The sequence below is a fragment of the Carlito syrichta genome, unplaced genomic scaffold (assembly GCF_000164805.1).
Source record: "Carlito syrichta isolate Samal-C Ts95f unplaced genomic scaffold, Tarsius_syrichta-2.0.1 Scaffold308136, whole genome shotgun sequence".
Classification (NCBI taxonomy): Eukaryota; Metazoa; Chordata; class Mammalia; order Primates; family Tarsiidae; genus Carlito; species Carlito syrichta.
In genome coordinates, this window is record NW_007252232.1 from 422,570 (window position 1) to 442,987 (window position 20,418).

A 20,418-nucleotide genomic window follows, 5' to 3' on the forward strand; every position below is an offset into this window, starting at 1 on the left:
TTTTTTTTTTTTTTTAGATAGAAAAATATCGTTTACTTAAAAAGTAAATTACAAGCCAGGTGCTGTGGCTCACACCTATAATCCCAGCACTTTGGGAGACTGAGGAGAGAGGACTGTCTGAGTCCAGGGGTTCAAGACCAGCGTGGGCAACTTGGCGAGACCTCGTCTCTACAAAAAATAAAAAAATTAGCCGGACATGGTGGTGCATACCTGTGGTTCCAGCTCCTTGGAAGGCTGGGGCAGAGGAATCACCTGAGCCCAGCAAGTGAAGGCTGTGGTGGTCATGAGCGTGCCACTGCACTACAACCTGGGCAACAGAGTGAGACTCCAACTAAAAAAAAAATACAGAGAGAGGAGAGGAGAGGGGAGGGGAGGAAGAGAGAGAGATTGGTTTAAATAAAAAAGACCCTAAGGAAATACTACAAATGACTATGCTGACACATTAGAGTCCTTAGATTAAATAGACAAATTTATAGAAAAGCACAAACTAGACAAACTACTGAAACTTACTCAAGAAGAAATAGAAATTCTGTAATAAAAAAGAGAGAGATTGAATTAGTAATTTTAAAACATCTCATAGGTGCTGGGCACAATGGCTCACACTTGTAATCCCAGTAGCTTGGGAGGGCATGGAGGGAGGATTGCTTGAGGCCAGGAGTTTGAGACTGGCCTGGGCAACAGAGCGAGACCCCATCTATACAATTTTTTTTTTTAGTAGCCAGGGATGAAGGCATGTGGGAAGCTGAGGCAGGAGGATTCTTTGAGGTCAGAGGTTTGAGACTAACCTGTGCAACATAGTGAGACCTCATCTCAAAAAAGAAAATCAGTTGATAGAGAGGAGAGGAGAGGAAGAGAGAGAGAGAGAGAGAGAGAGATTGATTTGCCTCCCCAAGGTAGGCCTACTAGGTCATCCACTCAAGTCTCTTAAAACTACGGGCTTTGGTAAGGTTCCCTGACCACCTGTCCCATTTGAAATAGTTTATTACTGTCTCCCTCTTGAAAAATCTCTGCATTTTATGTTGTGTTTATCTTATTGTAGTGGCCCTTAAGCCATTTTTTAAAATGCAGATTGCTGGGCCTCACTCTCAGCCTTTCTGATTCAGTAGGTCTGGGTGGAGCCTGAGAATTTGCCTTTCTAGAAAGTTCTCAGATAATGCTGATGTTGCTGCTCGGGTTTCTAGGATACTGTGATAACCACTGTTTCAGTTGTGTTTTGTCACCTTTAATATCCATTTACCTAGGAATTGTCAGAGAGAAATTTACTGTTAGAGATTCCTAGTTTTTTTTTGTGTGTGTGTTTTTTTTGAGTTCGAGTCTCACTCTGTCACCCAGATTGGAGTGCAGTGGCCACTCCCAGCCACCGAAACCTCGACCTGCTGGGCTCTGGAGATCCTTCCGCCTCAGCCTTCCAAGTAGCTGGAACTATAGGCGCACGCTACCACACCCGGCTAATTTTTTGATTTATTGTAGAGATGAGGTCTCGCCAAGTTGCCTAGGTGGGTCTCGAACCCGTGGGCTCAGGCAATCCATTCACCTCAGCCTCCCAAAGGTGCGGGATTACAGGATGAGCCACTGAGCCTGGCGAGATTCCTAGTTATTAAGTCAAGGAGATAATGAACTAGATTCATCATTGAAGGTCAGATTCTACATATGACTGAGTGGAACATAATTTTCTTTCTTTCTTTTTTAATGTGTTTTATAGTTTTGGGGTTTTTTGGTTTTTTTTTGAGTCAGTGTCTCACTTTGCCAGCCTAGGCTAGAGTGTAGTGGCACGCTACTCAGCCTCCGCAGCCCCAACCTGCTGGGCTCAGGTGATCCTTCTACCTCAGCCTTCAAAGTTGCTGGAACTACAGGCATGTGCCACCACACCCAGCTAATTTTTTGATTTATTGTAGAGACTAGGTCTGACCATGTTGTCCAGGCTGATCTCGAACCGTCGGGCTCAGGCATTCCTCTTGCCTCAGGATTACAGGCATGAGCCACTGCACCCAACCAATTTTCCTTTTTTTTTTTTTTTTTAATTTGCGTTCCCACCCTGTTTTTTTGCCCACAATCACTGCATCCTCGACCTGCTAGGCTTGGGTGATCCTTCAGTCTCAGCCTTCCAAGTAGCTGGAATTACAGGCATGCGCTACCATGGCTGGCTAATTTTTTTTTTTTTAGTTTATTGTTGAGATAAGGTCTCACCAACTTGTCCAGGCTGGTCTTGAACCTGTGGGCTCAGGCAATCCTCTCACCTCAGTCTCCCAAAGTGCTGGTGTTATAGACGTGAGCCACCGCACCCAGCTCAATTTTCCTTCTTAATGAAGGGCAATTTGAAGGCAATCTGACCAGTGAAAAACTCCTCTAAGAAAACTGATAAGAGTACCTTAAACTGCTAATCACCCAGGTGTTGATTAGTGCCAGTAGATTGATCAAGGAAATTGGTGTTTATAAATAGTTAACCATAGCCTGGGAAACATAGCCAGACCCCATCTCTACAAAAAAATTTTTGAGAAATAGCCAGGAAGAGTGGCACGGACTAGTAGTCCCAGCTATTTGAGAGACCAAGGCACCAGGATCTCCTAAGCCCAGGATTTCAAGTTTGCAGTGAGCTATGATCATGCACTCCAGCCTGGGTGACAAAGCAAGACCCCGTATCAAGAAAAAAAAATTAGTAACAAGGCCCTTTTAATAATTACATGTTTAAGCAAGCTGTCATCCTTCAGGATTAGATCCAGTTCAAATGGTTTAGTAGTTAAGTTGGCACCTGTTACACCTATTTAACAGACAATAAGTATGCTTTTGTAACTGCTATTATCATTAACCCTGTCCAGTCCTTCAATATAGTTCAAAATTTGATGGGTCACCCCAGGTTTCCAGCAAGCATAGATAAAAAAATGCCTTATCATTGGTGCCTATACAAGGTGACCCCAGAAGATGGGCAAATGTTTCTAATTAGCTCCATTCCTGATAGCAGTAAATCTTTAGGTTTGCATGGAACATAGTACTAAATAGAGTTCCCAGCTGTGATGACTTCCCCAAATACTCGGAGGTCACTTTCACAACCCTTTAGTTTCTGATGATATATAAGCTATGCAGTATATTTACATTTGTTAGTGACAGGCTTGAGACTTTATCCTCAGTGTTCAAACAGGCACATAACTACTGCTTGTTCACATCTACACATATACTTTTCTAAAATAAAAGATTTTGTGTTATGCTTATATGTGGATGAGAAAAAAAACTCCAGTCTCAAGTTCACATTTTTTTTTCTTTTTAAAAATAGAGATGGGGTTGCCCAGGCTAGTCTCAAACTCCTTACCTCAAGCAATCTTCCTGCCTCCGCATCCCAAAGTGCTGTAAATACAGGCGAGAGCCATCATACCTGGCCTCAAGTTCACTTTTTAAAGAGCTTAGTTTATTTCTTTGTGAAGTTCTGCAGACATTTCCACTTGAACATAATATTTAACATTCCCTTTTTGGCACCTTCATTTTGGGTTTCAGGTAAGGAAGAGCTTTGACATAAGAAAATGAAGGCGGGCTCAATGGCTCAGCTGTAATCCCATGCTTTGGGAGGCTGAGGTGAGTGGATTGCCTGAGCCCGTGGGTTCAAGACCCGCCTGGGAAACTTGGAGAGACCTCATCTCTACAATAAATCAAAAAAATTAGCCAGGTGTGGTAGCGCGTGCCTGTAGTTCCAGCTACTCAGAAGGCTGAGGCGGAAGGATCCCGGAGCCCAGCAGGTCGAGGCTGCGGTGGCCGGGAGTGGCCACTGCACTCCAGTCTGGGCGACAGAGTGAGACTCCAACTCAAAAAAAAATAAAAAATAAAATGAAATTTGGGCTTGGGCTTTTTTTTTTTTTGAGTCAGAGTCTCACTGTCACCCAGGCTGGAGTGCAGTGTCACACTGACGGCCGCTGCAGCCTCAATCTGCTGGGCTCAGGCGATCCTTCCACCTCAGCCTTCCAAGTAGCTGGAAACATAGGCATGCATCACCATGCCCAGCTAAATTTTTATTTATTGTAGAGATGAGGTTTCACCATGTTGCTCAAGGTGGTCTCGAACTCCTGAGCTCAGGCAATCCTCTTGCCTCTGCCTCCCAAACTGTTGGAGCCATAGACGTGAGCCACCGCGCCCGACCTGGGCTTTTTTTTTTTTTAACTGTCCTAGAAACGTAGGGATGCCCCGACACTAAGCATAGACAGTGAAGGTCTTCTTTTTCTCCAGAAAGCACTAGCAAGCACAGTCTGCTAATTGCCTGCACTCCTTGCAGATTCGACCTCAGTGGCAAGTGGCTGACTGTTGCTGTGAGCAAGCTCACAATAAGCCAGCGGGTGTACACATTCGCTGGGGGTGGTTTTTTTCACACAAGTGCTCCAGCACACACAAAGGGTGGCCTCAGTTTTGCCAGCCATGTGGCTTTTTCAAAATGAGTGGGGTTGGCACATTCCGTCAGGGCTTTTGAGGTCACTAAAGAAAAACAACAGCCCATGAAGGGAGACTTGAGAATGACCAAAGGAATCATCGCCTGAAAAATAGTTGCAGCAGTTAAATGGCGGTCATGGTCAGCTTCCTTCTGGCAAGTTAGGGAAAGAGGAATCTGGAATGCCTCAGGGAGGAGTTCAGCCTAGATAATTAGATAAAATGCAAGCAGGTTCTTCAATGTGACATCTGAATTCCTGCTGAAATTATGGAGAAAATCAGTTTCTGGTTTGGTCACTGAGAAGTAGCCAGTGATGTAAATTTATGGGCATTCTCTCTGGCTAGCACCTGGAGAAACCGGTCCCTGGTGACAATTCCGGTCAAGTGCATCTTTAAAATAATATATGCATTGCCATTAGGGTCAGGAATGTCCAGACGGGTTGAGTGCATTTGTGGCTGGTGAAAGGCAGAGACATCCCCACTGAGGCGTGCTCACCTCCCCAACCACTTTGGGGCCCTCCCTGTGGACTCAGGTTGATCCTGACTCATCTAAGCTGTGTTGCCTGCCCAACCAGCCCGGGAGGGGCCTTCTGTGCCGACGCCAGGTCCAGCTGCCCCCGCCAGCCCCGTGGATCCCTGCGGCCTCAGGCTCCTGGGAGAATTCCCCGGGAGGATGAGCAAATAAGCACTCAGTTACTGTCCGTCCACTCAAACGTGAAATCCTGTTTGGTCTTAAACTCTGAAAATAATTGGTATTAACCTTGTAGAATCATGTGCCCATTTTTCCAACACCCCAGTGGATTCTTTTTGTGGTCAGTCAGTTCTGACCTCTTGTGTTAGCATTGCAGCAACTCCCTCTGCATGGCAGTTAGCTTTGGCTCCCCGACGTCCACTGCTGGACACATTTGACTTCACTCTTTTTATGAATTATATCACACAGAAGAATTCATAAAACATACACATGTGGTATAAAGAGCAAATTAGAAAGTGTGCAGTTGGTTGGGCATGGTGGCTCATGCCTGTAATCCCAGCACTTTGGGAGGCTGAGGTGAAAGGATTGCTTGAACCCACCAGTTTGAGACCAGCCTGGGCAACTTGGTGAGACCTTATCTCTACAATAAATGAAAAAATTAACCGGGCATGGTGGTGCGAGCCTGTAGTTCCAGCTACTTAGAAGGCTGAAGCGGAAGGATTGCCTGAGCCCAGCAGGTCCAGGTTGTGGTGGCTGAGCGCGTGCCACTGCCCTCCAGCCTGGGTGACAGAGTGAGACTCTAATTAAAAAAAAAAGAAAGCGTACAATTATTCAACACCACCCAGTGAGGAATGTTGCCAGGACCCTGGCAAGGCCTCTCCTTCCCCCTTTATTGGGATTTATCCCTTTCCCACTCCTATGAAATTCCCTCTTTCTGCACAGGCTCTCTGACTCTGTGGTACATATTTTCTTGTCTTTATAATTTTGTCACCTATTCTCTCTAGTTTTATTTTGCTTGTTTCAGACCTTTATGTGCATAGAATCATGGTGTCTTGCTTATTTGGGGTCTTGCATCTTTGCCCAGTATTTGTGATAGTCATCCATGTTGTGTGTAACTATTTTATATTTTCTTCTCTTTTTTTGAGTTAGAGTCTCACTGTCACCTAGACTGGAGTGCAGTGGCACACTCACAGCCACCTCAGCCTCGATCTACTGAGCTCAGGTGATCCTTCTGCCACAGCCTTCTAAGTAGCTGGAACCACAGGCATGTGCCATCACTTCCGGCTAATTGTTTGATTTATTGTGGAGACGAGGTCTCGCCATGTTGCTCAGGGTAGCCTCAAACCTCTGGGCTCAGACAATCCTCTCGCCTCTGCCTCCCAAAGTGCTGGGATTATAGGCATGAGCCACTGTGCCCAGCGGAGGCAATATTTTAAAATTTAGTTATTTTGCACAAAACCCTGGGTTTTTTGGCTTATTAAAAAAAAAAAGAAAATTCATTCATTAGGTAATGACGAATCCTCATACCCCACCTGGCAGAAATAACTTGGCTTGAGTGATGACTCCCTAACAGCAGTGAAGTCTGACTGTTTTTCCCCAGTATCCAATCTTCCTTTCCTTTATAAGTAGAATTTTTCGGTAGGTATATGGCTACCCAGAGTAAAAACTACATATCCCAGCGTTCCTTGCAGTTATAGGTGGCCCTACTATTGCGTTCTGGCCAATGGGATTAGAAAAAATGGGCAGCTTTCAGGTTCTACCCTTACAGGAATGAGTGTGTCCTCCCTCATTTTTTTATTTTCTTCCTAATGACTGAAATGTGGACCTGGTGATGAGCTATTTTGGACCTCATGAGGGATAGCAACGCACCAGGAATGGCGAAGCAACAAGAGAAGCGCTTTAGTTAGACACTGTGTTTTCTAGCTCTGACTTATATGTAAAAAGAAATGAACTAAAATTTTGATCGCCATCAAATCTATATCCCAATAATACTTCAAATGGGCAATGTTGTCTTGTTTTCTTCTTGCTTCCCACCATTCCCCATTGTGTGGTCATGTCTGATGCTGAGTTTGACTTGCCATTTTTCAGCTAGTTTACTCAGTTGATTTCCTAATACCTGTCCCACTCGGCTCCTATTAGATACTTATATCTGAGACCTTTACTACTTATATTCGGAGTGACATGAGAGAAAAATTCTCTAAGTCTACAAGATATACTATAGAAAATACCAGAGTGACATTCTCAGGATTTTTTTTGTTTTGTTTTTTTTGAGTTGGAGTCTCACTCTGTCACCCAGACTGGAGTGCAGTGGCCGCTCCGGCCACCGCAGCCTCGACCTGCTGGGCTCCAGCAATCCTTCCACCCCAGCCTTACAAGTAGCTGGAACTACAGGAGTGCGCTACTACACCCGGCTATTTTTTTGTTTTTTTTTAATTGTAGAGATGAGGTCTCGCCAAGTTGCCCAAGCGGATCTCAAACCCGCAGGCTCAGGCAGTGCACTCACCTCAGCCTCCCAAAGCGCGGGATTACAGGTTGAGCCACCGAGCCCAGCTAGGATTTTTATAAGTAAGGCAAGTTTTCTCAATTTTAGAATGATTGACATTCTTTTTATTTTTTTTTCTTAATTAATGAACTTTAGTTTTTTAGAGCAGTTTTAGATTTGTAGAAAAAATTGAGCAGAAAGTAGAGAGCTCCTATATATCCTTTCTCTCTCACTCCCACTGGTCCCCCTATTATTTGTTTTGTTTTTTTTTGAGTTGGAGTCTCACTCTGTCACCCAGACTGGAGTGCAGTGGCCGCTCCAGGCCACCGCAGCCTCCACCTGCTGGGCTCCAGCGATCCTTCCACCTCAGCCTTCCAAGTAGCTGGAACTACAGGCACACGCTACCACGCCCGGCTAATTTTTTTGATTTATTGTAGAGATGAGGTCTCACCAAGTTGCCCAGGTGGGTCTCAAACCCGGGGCTCAGGCAATTCACTCACCTCAGCCTCCCAAAGCGCGGGATTACAGGCTGAGCCACCGAGCCCGACCTGGTCCCCCTATTATTAACACTTGCATTAGTGTAGGACATTTATTACAAAAGTCTATAGTCAAATTGAGTTTACTCTTTGTGTTGTGCAGTTCTATAGGTTTTGACAAATGCATAATATCATATATCTACCATTACGGTGCCATACTGAATAGTTTCACTGCCCTAAAAAATCCCCTGTGCTCCATCCATTCAAGTATACTTCTTTTTTTTTTGAGTTGGAGTCTCTCACTCTGTTGCCCAGGCTGGAGTGCAGTGGTACACTCATGGCCACCACAGCCTCGACCTGCTGAGCTCCGGCAGTCCTTCCACCTCAGCCTTCCAAGTAGCTGGAACCACAGACATGTACCACCATGCCCTGCTAATATTTCTGATTTATTGTAGAGTTGAGGTCTCGCCGAGTTGCCTAGGCTGGTCTCGAACTCATGGGCTCAGGCTATACTCTCACCTTAGCATCCCAAAATGCTGGGATTACAGACTTGAGCCACCGCATCCACTCTTCTTCTTCTTCTTCTTCTTCCTCCTTCCTCCTTGCTGCTGCTTCTTCTTTTTTTCTTTTTTTTTAAATATTGATCTCACTGTTGCCCAGGCTGGAGTGCAGTTGCACGCTCACAGTCACCTGGGCTCAGGCAATCTTTCTGCCTCAGCTTTCCTAGTACCTGTAGCTACGGGCATGTGCCACCACACATGGCTAATTTTTGATTTATTGTAGAGACCAGGTCTCACCAAGTTGCCTAGACTAGTCTTGAACACCTGAACTCAGGCAGTCCTCTCGCTTCTACCTCCCAAAGTGCTGGGATTACAGGCCACACCTGGCCATCAAGTTTATCTTTCAATAAATCCAATACAGGTAGTATTGAAATAGTTGAAATATTCAGCTATTTTTTTAGTTAGACAACAAATATAGAAGTTGCTTGTGTTTAGCAGATGTGCTAAATGCTTAAGTGCTAGAAAAATCTCCATATTAGATGCTTGTGCTTTGAGGCACATAGGACTGAAAAACATCTTAAAGGGCAGCAGCTTCAAGTCTCCTGTTTTATGTTTATTCTCCACTAAGAGTTTATTTGAACAAATTGCTCTAATTTCTCCCTCACTTCTTTCCTCTCTTTCCTCCCTCTTTTGACTGACTGTATTTGTATATGTTGAAATCAGTTCTATCATACGACACTCGCTTCTTCATGTTAGACACAGAGTATACACTTACAAATTTATTTATTGATTGATTTTTGAGTAGGAATCTCACTCTGTCTCCCAGGCTGGACTGCAGTGGCATGCCCATGGCCACTGCAGCCTCAACCTGCTGTGCTCAGGTGATCCTTCCTCCTCAGCCTTCCACGTAGTGGGAACCAAGTAGCTGGAACCACAGGTGCATGCCACCATGCCCAGCTAATTTTTTGATTTATTGTAGAGGCGAGGTCTCACCAAGTTGTCCAGGCTGGTCTTGAACCCCTGGGCTCAGGCTATCCTCTCACCTCCACCTCCCAGAGTGCTGGGATTACAGATGTAAGCCACCGTGCCTGGCAACTCTTACACCTATTTGTTAAGTGAATGAATAAACTTATGATAAATAGCAGCTTTCAGTCTAGTAAGTTGTTGGTTGCCACAAAATAAACTATAATCTAAATAAGTGAATACTGGATTGGGTTTTAGGAACACAGCCTATGGTTCACCTGGATCCAGAAGATAACAACATATATGTGGTTGGTGAAATGATTGATAACAAAAAGTGTTGTCCTTAGTTTATCATTTTAGAATGCATATATTGTGTGCCCTTCATTAAAAAAAAAAATCAGGTCAGGTTCAGTGGTTCATACCTGTAATCCCATCACTTTGAAAGGCTGAAGTGGAAGGAATGCTTGAGCCCAGGAATTTGAGGCCAGCCTAGGCAACATAGCTGGGTATGGTGGCACAGCCCTATAGTCCCAGCTACTTGGGGGCTGGTGTGGAAGGATTGCCTGAACCCATGAGATTGAGTCTGTGGTGAGCTCTGGTTGTGCCACTGCCCTGGGTGGCAGAGTGAGACCCTGACTTAAAAAATATATAATATTAATAATTAAAAAATTAGAAGCCAACTTCCTTTACAATAAATGTGCTATGAAGGACAGAACATAAAAGAGATTATTAAGGAAAATAAATATTAATACTGGGAGTTGACAGTTGACCTTTAAGATGAATAAATTGGATTGTTGTATATTTTGATTTTCAGGAAGCACAAACCAGTTTCCCAAGATTGTCAATGTGGTTAAGCTTTAATGCTCAACTTCCAAGTGAATAGAGAGATTTATTCTTATGTAAGAACAGGAGCCAAGTGACTTTTTATTTCCTGTAGTAATTTGGAAAGTTAGACCTTTAGGAAGGGCCGCAGCCCCTGTTGCGAAATGTAATGTTGACAGGTACAAATAGTAGTGTTTCCGAGCTAGGTGACCCTCTTATTCTCTGTTCTTACTGAAAGACAGGAAGTTTATGTTGAGACTGCTCAATAGGATTACCTTATTGCCCTGTAGCACGGTCAGGAAATTTGGTGATAGAATCAGAAAACAAACTTTTTGTAGGTACTGAAGGCAACATGGTGAGACTGCATCTCTTAAATTAACCACTTAAATAACCAAATCTGATCAATTAATAGGAGTAAGCAATTTAAAATATGGCATAGTACGATGTAGGCCAAACAAACCCTTCTGGAGCCCATGTTTGGTTCCCGGTTTGGTCTATAACACTTGATCTATGAGTGTTGGGTGAATACTTCAGAAGGAAATTTGTCTTGGATTCAATGTTTGATCTTCCAGCTGGGGGCTCATCTACTTCAATATCATGATTCACAGTAGGGCAAGTCCCAGGAAAGCCAATATAGAAACTCTTAAGTGATAGATTTGGATACTAATTTGTCACCATTTTCATTTGTAACTGGAGGCGGGAGTGAAGGAGAGCTATGCCTTTTCAGAATGGAAAACGTTCATGTCAGTGCTCTAGGACAGCAGTCCCCAACCTTTTTTAAATCAGGGACCGTTTGGTGGAAGACAGTTTTTCCACAGATAGGAGGGGGCGGGGGAGGGTGGTTTGGGGATGATTCAAGCACATTATAGGTATTGTGTACTTTATTTCTGTTATTATTACATTGTAATATATAATGAAATAATTCTATAACTTTCCATGATGCAGAATCAGTGAGAGCCCTGAGCTTGTTTTTCTGTGACTGGAAAACAGCGCTAGCATCACTGCCTCGACTCCACCTCAGATCATCAAGCATTAGATTCTCACAAGGAGCATTCAACCTAGATCCCTCGCATGCACAGTTCACAATAAGGTTCATACTCCTATGGGAACCTAAAGCCAATGCTGATCTGACAGGAGGTATAGCTCAGGTGGTAATGTGAGTGATGGGGACCATCTGTAAATACAGATAAAGCTTTGCTCGCTCACCTGCCACTCACCACCTGCTGTGTGGCCCGGTTTCGCAGACCGTACTAGTCCATGGCATTGAGGTTGGGGACCCCTGCTCTAGGACCAAATTTTCTGACCGTCTGTATGGGAATCAGGTAATAGAAGACAGTGGTAAATTACTTACTCTTTGGAGCCCAACAGACTGAGCTTATCATCTGCTCTTCCTCACAGTAGCTATGAGACACTGAACAAATGACTTTACCTCTCTGAGCCTTACACTCCTACCTGTAAAGCATGGATAATACTAGTACCTACTACATAGGAATGCTTGTGATGAGCCTTTTATGGGATAAATCATTCCTAAAAAGTATGTTGCATGGTACCTGGTACTTGGTAACCTTTCAACAAAGAGTAACTAGTGGTAAAGATAGGAAGAGATGGAAAGTAGGAAGAGAAGAGTTAGCATTATGCTGTTTCATGAACACCAGTTTGATCAGGATCTTGAGTAGGTTTTTAATGTACTTATTTAGACTTCAGTAGACCCTAGAGAGTCATGTTTGTTTCCATAGACTGTCTCCTTAAATACTTGGCAGTTAGAGAGTATTTTCTCTTATACAGTGCAGTACCAACTATGACTGGGTAGTATTACTTGTTCTTCCTTTTTTTAAGTTCTGAAAAGATCATGCCTTTTCTTGATACCTAGAATTGTGTCATTTTATAATTAGATAATGACTGACCTCACAAGAGGTACATTAGTTCACTTGATGTGACTTGAGGGATACTTTGACTTTTATTAAAACTACATTTTCCAGTCATCTTCTATTCAAGAGATTTCCACAGACAGCTGACTTGGTGTGCTGTATTTTAGAGGGTGATAAGGAAACAGCAAGAGTAATAGAAAGGGCTACATAAACCTTTTAATTGCAATAATACCTATTATGAAAAATTGGAACTGGGCTCGGTGGCTCAGCCTGTAATCCCACACTTTGGGAGGCTGAGGTGAATGGATTGCCTGAGCCTGTGGGTTTGAGATCCACCTGGGCAACTTGGCGAGACCTCATCTCTACAATAAATCAAAAATTAGCCGGTGGGGTAGCACGCGCCTGTAGTTCCAGCTACTCGGAATGCTGAGGCAGAAGGATCGCCAGAGCCCAGCAGGTCAAGGCTGCGGTGGCCGGAGTGTGCCACTGTACTCCAGTCTGGGTGACAGAGTGAGACTCCAACTCAAAAAAAAAAGAAAGAAAAATTGGTGACATTTCATTAATGGCTACATGATAATCATTTCCAACATGGTAAACATTCTATAGCCACTAAATAGAATTGAGGACGATGCTACAGGAACATGGACAAAGAGTACAATGAAATACAAAGAACGCTCTGTAAAAATACAATGTGGAAAATGCACAGTTATAATCATAGTTATGTACTAAAGCAGACACAGGGAGATGATATTACAAACTTCAAAATATTATCATATGACTGTGCTGTTAAATGTGGGGGCTGTTTCTGCTTGGAGCCCATAACTTATGTGTGTTGACTGCAACCTTTTGACGGAGTCAAAAGTTACTTCATATTTCATTCATTTAGTAATCAGCTTGGATAACATTTTCGGTAACGGTGCCTGACAGTACCCTGTGATGTTTCTTTTTAGTGATGAAAATGCCAGGAAAGATTTAAAGTCACTACCAGCCTTTCCAACCCAAACTCTTCAGGAGCATCCATCCCTTGCTTACTGGTAAGCCCGACTAAGGTAACGGGTTCCTGTTATCATCACCTTCATTGAGAACTACAGGCTTTTCAGGAAATTGAAGGAAACATAAATGAGGAAAATATCAAATTGCCCATCAAATATATCCAAGTAACCACAAGTAGACCTTGATTCTTTCCATGAAAGGATCTGGTTGAAGTTCACTGGAGATCATAATCCCAAGGCATGTCTTGCAGTCATTTGTAAAGAGCAGTTATGTGCTTTTTCTTTTATGTGCATGCAATGTCTGTATGAACATATAATAGTCGATATAGGTGCAGTCACTGTGTAATGCAACTTTAATCTAGCAGAATGCAATGTAAGTGTTATACAGATTTGCTTGGTCAGAGGCTTCTTTTTTGGCTAGGAAAGCTTATCATGGTATAGAGGTTAACTTAATAACCAGAGTTTTCTTCTACAGCCAAATATCAATATATAGGTTGAGTTGGTTTAGTTGTTTGCATTTTAATGAATTCAGAGATGTCATTTTCTATCCCACATTTTTCTAGAAAATTACTTTTTTCACTTAAAATACTTATATGCCTATAAAATATATTCTCCTTGGTTTTAGTCTGTGAATCCCAAATATGTTTTTTTCCACTAAAAAAATATAAAATAAATTAAGATTACAAGATAAATATTCAACATTGATGGCTTTAATATGAAAGCTGGAACATATTTTTCAAGTATATGATAAAAGTGAGTACTGAGGCTACACTGCATCCTGACTCTGGAATCTTCTAAACAAATCATTGTTAAGTGATAGTTTCTTTTCTTTTCTTTCTTTCTTTTTTTTAGACTGGAAAAAGTAATAGTTTCTTAAGAAAAAATAATGTCTGATTACCGATGACTGGTTATATGGAGATAAAATTACTCTTCTAGGTTATACTTGAGATATGATTAGAAGAGCAAGCTTTCTTAGATTAGGGTAAGATAGTTGAATGATGTGAAAGGTTGCCTGACAACCTAGTTCTCTCCTTTCCAGTCAACAGGTTTTACCCTAGAACAATAATGAAGGGTTTTTTCCTAAAGCAGTGTGTCTACAAGTGGTGATAATAGAGTTTTTATGATTTCACACAGACTCAGAAGTAGTTTAAATTCTTTGAAGACCTTTCTGAATAATTTAAGGAGAAAGTTTTTAAATGCCTAATGCTTACTGACCTCCCTTTTTTAACCAAGGTGAAGGCAGGCCTTATACTCAAAATGTCCTCAATAATGTTCTGAACATTTACTATCATTATTTTTGTCTGGGTGCAGTGGCTCACACCTGTAACCCCAGCACTTTGGGAGGCTGAGGCGGGAGGATTGCTTGAGCCCAGGAGTTCAATACCAGCCTGGGCAACATGGCAAGACCTCATCTCTACAAAAAATTAAAAAATTATCTGGGTGTGGTGGCCTGTGCCTATATAGCTCCAGCTACTCAGAAGGCTGAGGCAGAAGGATCACCTTCGGCCCAGGAGGTTGAGGCTGCAGTGAGCTATGAGCATGTCACTGCATTCTAGCCTGGATGACAAAGTGAGACTCTGACTTAAAATAAAGTAAAATAATAATAAAAATATCATTATTTTATATTTTTATATTCTACCCAGTTGTGGTAAAAGAAAATTTTCCATTTGAAAAATTGATAGTTTCTGTTTCTAGTAAATTAAGTTTTTAAAATATTAATATATAGTATAGAAATATTTCATATAAAATAGAAGTTAAAGATTATAGTGGAAGTAGTGAAGTGTCTTAAGTTTAGGAATCTGTGACCTATAGAAATAAAAGTCTATCTTCCAAACAAGTTAGGGCAGGCTTTCCCTCTCAAGTTTCCAATACCTGATAATCTGGAAATAGACTCTGTATCTCAGATAATCGTGCATTGCCATACTTTCACTCCCTCGTTTTACAGTGAGGACAGAGTAATTGAGCATTATTTGAAAATCAAAGGACTGACTCGGGGTCAAGCTGTGGTTCAGTAAGTGTCTTTCTTCCTTATCTTTAGATACAATTTTAATGTATCGTTTTTGAAGATGTCATTTGAAATGATTTCTGTTGTGTAGTTTTTGTGTACATAGTTCCCATCTGGTTAGAAATATCTTACCATGAATTAGAAAATGTTTTGGGTCATTTCATACATCGGTGCCACCTACTCAGATGCTTACCAGTGCCAGACAAGTAACAGAAATTAGAAATGTAGGCCAGATATAGGGCAGCAGGGAATGGTAGAAATGTGATGAACTGAAAAGCTTTCACCCTGGGTAGAGACAAGATTATTCAGCTTCAGATTTAGGGATAATGTTGCCAAGTCCTCTGATATTTCATAAGAGAAGCTGGAAATTCAGATTTTTAGATCTCAATTTTAAATATTTGGAAGTAATTTTAAAAAAACTTTAATGCAGTGTGAGCCACATGAAACCTATCTGGAGGCCTGTGTTGTTCCCCAGTTTGTGACTTGGAAGTAATTAAAAAAAAAAACTTCAACGCAGTGTGAGCCACATGAAACCTATCTGGAGGCCTGTGTTGTTCCCCAGTTTGTGACTTCACTTTAAATGGACTCTACAGTATATTGATGTTGGATAATCTATTTCTTCATGCCACCAGGAACCAACCGTAGTATATTTCTGCATTTTATGACTTACAAAGTTACCTCCCATTTATTTAGAACATTTCAGTTGCTACATTTAAACTTTTAAAACTATAAAAACCAATCCATTTTAAATGTATTACATTAGAGTTAGGGGTTAAGGATTAGGGTTAGGATTGGGAAGGTTTGGCGGGGGTTGGGGTTAGGAGGATTGCTTGAACCCAGGAGATTGACACCAGCCTGGGCAACATAGTGAGACCTTGTCTCTATAAAAGATAAAAATATTAGCTAGGCATGGTGACATTACTCCAGAGGCTGAGGCAGAAGGATCACCTGAGCCTAGGATGTCGAGGGTGCAGTGAGCTATGATTGTGCCTCTGCACTCCAGTCTGGGTGACAGGGTGAGACTCTGACTCAAAAACTAAAACAATGTATGTATTTCTAAGACTTTTGACAGATGTTAACAGTTATAACCTCTACCACGAGCAATATGAGAGAGACCCAAAAGAAACCAGAATTATCTTTTGGAGGGCGAGCCCCTTGTAGGACACTCAGAATTTGATCCTCTGGATCAAACGGTCAACTAAAGTTTTTATCTGGAGGTTTTGAGAGGGTGCATCATAATATGCAGAAGAAATGTCCCCAAGTTGTGGCAAATAGATGACTGGTTCATCCACCATGTTAACACAACTGCCCATACTGTGCTGAGTGTTTAGCAGTTTTTGACCAAAAATGCATAACCCCCTTGCCCACCCTCCTTATTTACCTGATCTTGCCCCAAGTGACTTTTTTTTTTGTTTCTCCAGATGAAAAAAGTCCTCAAAGGGCAACATTTTGCCCACATATAAAAGGTGAAGCAAAAAACGGCAGATACACTAAAAGGCATAAAAATTGATGCGTTCAAAAACCGTTTTTGAGCAGTGGAAAAAGCATCTCAGTAGGTGTATTGCATCAAACAGAGAGTATTTGAAGGTGACTGAAGTTTAAACATAAAAGAGTATGCAATTTTTTATAGATAAATTCCAGGTTTCTTTGGGTCCCCCTCATATATGGAATCGTTTTTTTTTTTTATTATGAACATAATCCAAAAGCTGATTCTCATTGCTTGCATCATTAAGTGCTTACTTTAGAAACTACTTGAAATTTGAGTTTATAATATAATACACTATATTTCTAAGCCATATAAATATTTTTTGCAAGATTGGAAAATATAGTGTATTTAGAAAGTAAATTAGAAGGAAAGAGAGAGAGGGAAGATTCACCTCCCCAAGGTAGGGGAGGGGGCCAAGGCTAGGAAACATGGCGACCGTGGCTTAAGGAGCCACATGGTCAGATCATGGCTTAGCAAAGCAATGGCCCGCATAAATCTTAATGTACAGAAAAGAACATTTTCTATAGCTTTTTTAAACTGAGGTTTTATTAGCAACTTCCTTACCCAGCATTTGAGGGTAGAATATGTTACGCCTTAGAATGATTTATTCTATTTCTACTTGAGTCAAAAATGTTAATCATGATTGTAATGAGGAAAGTAAAAACAAACTGTATTTCTTTAAATCACGTTTCCCCAAAGGTTCCTCTATTTTAATGAGACTATAATATATATTTATTTTCCATAGGTATATGAAAATAGTAGAAGCTCTTCCAACTTATGGAGTCCATTATTATGCAGTAAAGGTAACTACTTTTATATGACAAAGCTTTCATAATGCCCATGATATTTTGTGAGTTAGTACACAACATTAACTTTCTAAAATCACATAAATTGATATGCATATATATGTAAATTATCTCTAGAAATTGCCGCATTTAGAATAGGATTGATTTTCTTGATATATAAAAGTCTAATTATATCTTGTCATTCTTTTTTTTCCACTTTTTTTTTTTGAGTTGGAGTCTCACTCTGTCGCCCAGGCTAGAGTGTGGTGGCACACTTGGCCACTGCAGCCTTGACCAGCTGGGCTCAGGCGATCCTTTTGCCTGAGCCTTCCACGCAGCTGGAACTATAGGCATGTGCTACCACGCCTGACTTATTTTTTGATTTATTGTAGAGACAAGGTCTCACCATGTTGCCCAGGCTGACCTCAAACCCCTGAGCTCAGACAATACCCTCACCTCAACCTCCCAAAGTTCTGGGATTACAGACTTGAGCCATCACACCTGGCCATATCTTGTCATTCTTTTTATTTTTTTTTCTTGAGCTGGAGTCTCATTCAGTCACCCAGGCTGGAGGGCAGTGGCATGCTACCAGCCACCACAGCCTCGCCTGCTGGGTTCAAGCGATACTTCTGCCACAGCCTACCAAGTAGCTGGAACTACAGGCACACACCACCATGCCCAGCTAATTTTTTGATTTATTGTAGAGACAAGGTCTTGCCAAGTTGCCAGGGCTGGTCTCAAACCCGTGGACTCAGGCAGTCCTCTCACCTCAGCCTCCCAAAGTGCTGGGATTATAGCGTGAACCACCACGCCTGACTATCTTGTTATTCTTTAGCAAATTATAAAGTACAGTATTTTTGCAAAATACTTGTTACATTCAAATGTTTTTCCAAGACCTCTCTGATTCTTAAGATAGTCAGGTCATTCTCTTGATATACTTCTCCTTGCTGTTTTTTTCTCTTTTCCAATTCTTATTTATTTCTTTGTTTGTTTATCTATCTTTATAATAGAGATATGGTCTTGCTATATTGCCCAGGCTATCTTGAACTCCTGGCCCAAATGATCCTTCCACTTTGGCCTTGTAAAGTGCTAGGACTACAGATGTGAGTCACTTTGCCAAGTCTGTTCACCTTTCTAATGCTACCAGATCTTCATTTGATAGTGCCTTTGTCTGAGAATCTGCAGTCTCTAGTGTTATTTCAACAACTTCATAAAATACTGAAGTTCTTGCAGGATTTGTAATATCACTTTTTAACCAGTATGTTTCATATTTGCATAGTATTTTCGGATGTTTACAAGACAGGAGACATTAACAAATAAATATTTGAGGTGATGACAAGGGATAAAGCATAGTGTTAGAGAATCTCATTTGGGAGAGGATGTTATACCTGACCAGTTCTTGAGTGACTTTTCATGTTATGACAATGTTTACATCTGTATACAATTCAAAATGGTGGGGAATTAGATAATGAGGACAAATCATACTAAAAATTTATACCAATTTACCTTTAACTTCTGCTGATTCTGGTTTGCATACAGCTATCTATCTAAGCCTAAATTTTATTTTTCTATGTCAATATATTATTTGCTTTGGCAAGACCTAAAAGATAAATTTATGAAAAAAGACATTACTCACTGCCTTATAGGTACTTTAAACTGATTATTCAAACATCCTGTCATTGAACTGTACAGTTCTCTAAAAGGATTTTCAATATTTTCATGTTCATCGTTAATTGTATGATAAACATCAGAATTTGGAACTACTTTCTGTCTTTGTAATTCTTTGGAAACTTCCCCAAGCTTTTATAACTGGTTACTAATTGAGAGAACAAAGAGCCTTTTTTTTTTTTTTTTTTTAATGGATGGCTGGCTTTTTATTGGATTAATTCTTTGTTGACTTACTTACATTTTATTTCTTCTCTCCAATTTTTTAATCAAAACAGTAATACTTTATTGTTTTTGATGGTATTTACAATATTGGCCTGCTTTGACTTATAGATCTTATTTGTAGAAACTCTAAGAAGATATTTTAATAACAAATTATGTTTTTAAGTAGCATTTCATTTACCAAGACAGCTTTAGTTTGATGTGCTGATACTTGTTAAGGTATGAAATTGGTAAATAATACTTCACCTCTAGAATATTCAATAATTAGGTCTTGGTTCTCATGCTTTTCCATCTTCTAGGATAAACAAGGACTTCCTTGGTGGCTTGGAATAAGCTACAAAGGAATCGGCCAGTATGATTTACAAGATAAGGTGAAGCCTCGAAAAGTAAGTATGAGTCATTTCAGATACTTATGAGACCTTGAACAGTTCTAGAATTGGCAACAATACTTTAAGGGACATGTGAGCAGTCTTGGGCAAAGAACTTTGGTTAGTGAAGCCATAGGTTCAGAGAAAAATCAAGTTAAATGTAAAATATTGTTTTATACCTCATGTGTCCGTCATTTATACAATTTCACATATCTAGTCATTTATTCTAAAGTAATAACTAATGTTATGCCCTAAGATTTAACTATAAAGATGTTGATTACAACAGTTTACATGCAAATATGATTAGGCTTCTATTTTAAGTTAGTATGAACAGGATGACATAACTTATTTTATAAATGTCAGATATACATATTTGAATTGGATAGACATATAGATGAATTATGAAGCCTTAAGCCAAAATTTGTGGTGCTAGTTATCTCTCAATGGTAAAGTCATGAGTCATCTTTTTACTTCTGCTGTATTATTATTATTATTATTTTGAATTGGAATATCACTCCGTTGCCCAGACTGGAGTGTAGTGGCACGTTCACTGCCACTGCAGCCTCCACTTGCTGGGCTCAGGTGATCCTTCCACCTCAGCCTTCCAAGCAGATGGAACTACAGGCATGAGCCACCACGTCTGGTTAATTTTTTTATTCATAGTAGGGAGGAGTTCTCACCAAGTTGCCCAGGCTGGTCTTGAACCCCTGGTTTCAGGCAATCCTCTCTCCTCAGCCTCCCAAAGTGCTGGGATTATAGGCTGGAGCCACCGCGTGCAGCCTCTGCTGCTATTATTTACTTATCTTTGTTTAACAATTTTCTGCAGCCGGGCTCGGTGGCTCAGTCTGTAATCCCGCGCCTTGGGAGGCTGAGGTGAGTGGATTGCCTGAGCCTGCGGGTTTGAGACC

At 41.1% G+C, this 20,418-nt stretch overlaps 1 protein-coding gene across 1 annotated transcript in view; it reads left to right on the forward strand.

Annotated features, from left to right (window-relative positions):
• FRMD4B (FERM domain containing 4B) overlaps positions 1-20,418 on the forward strand; it is a 233,164-nt gene that overhangs the window by 167,229 nt on the left and 45,517 nt on the right. The window contains exons 8-11 of the mRNA XM_008065027.2: positions 12,938-13,021; positions 14,925-14,990; positions 17,216-17,273; positions 19,442-19,528. Of these exons, the coding sequence (XP_008063218.1) occupies positions 12,938-13,021; positions 14,925-14,990; positions 17,216-17,273; positions 19,442-19,528 (295 nt within the window). The remainder of the gene's footprint in view (positions 1-12,937; positions 13,022-14,924; positions 14,991-17,215; positions 17,274-19,441; positions 19,529-20,418) is intronic.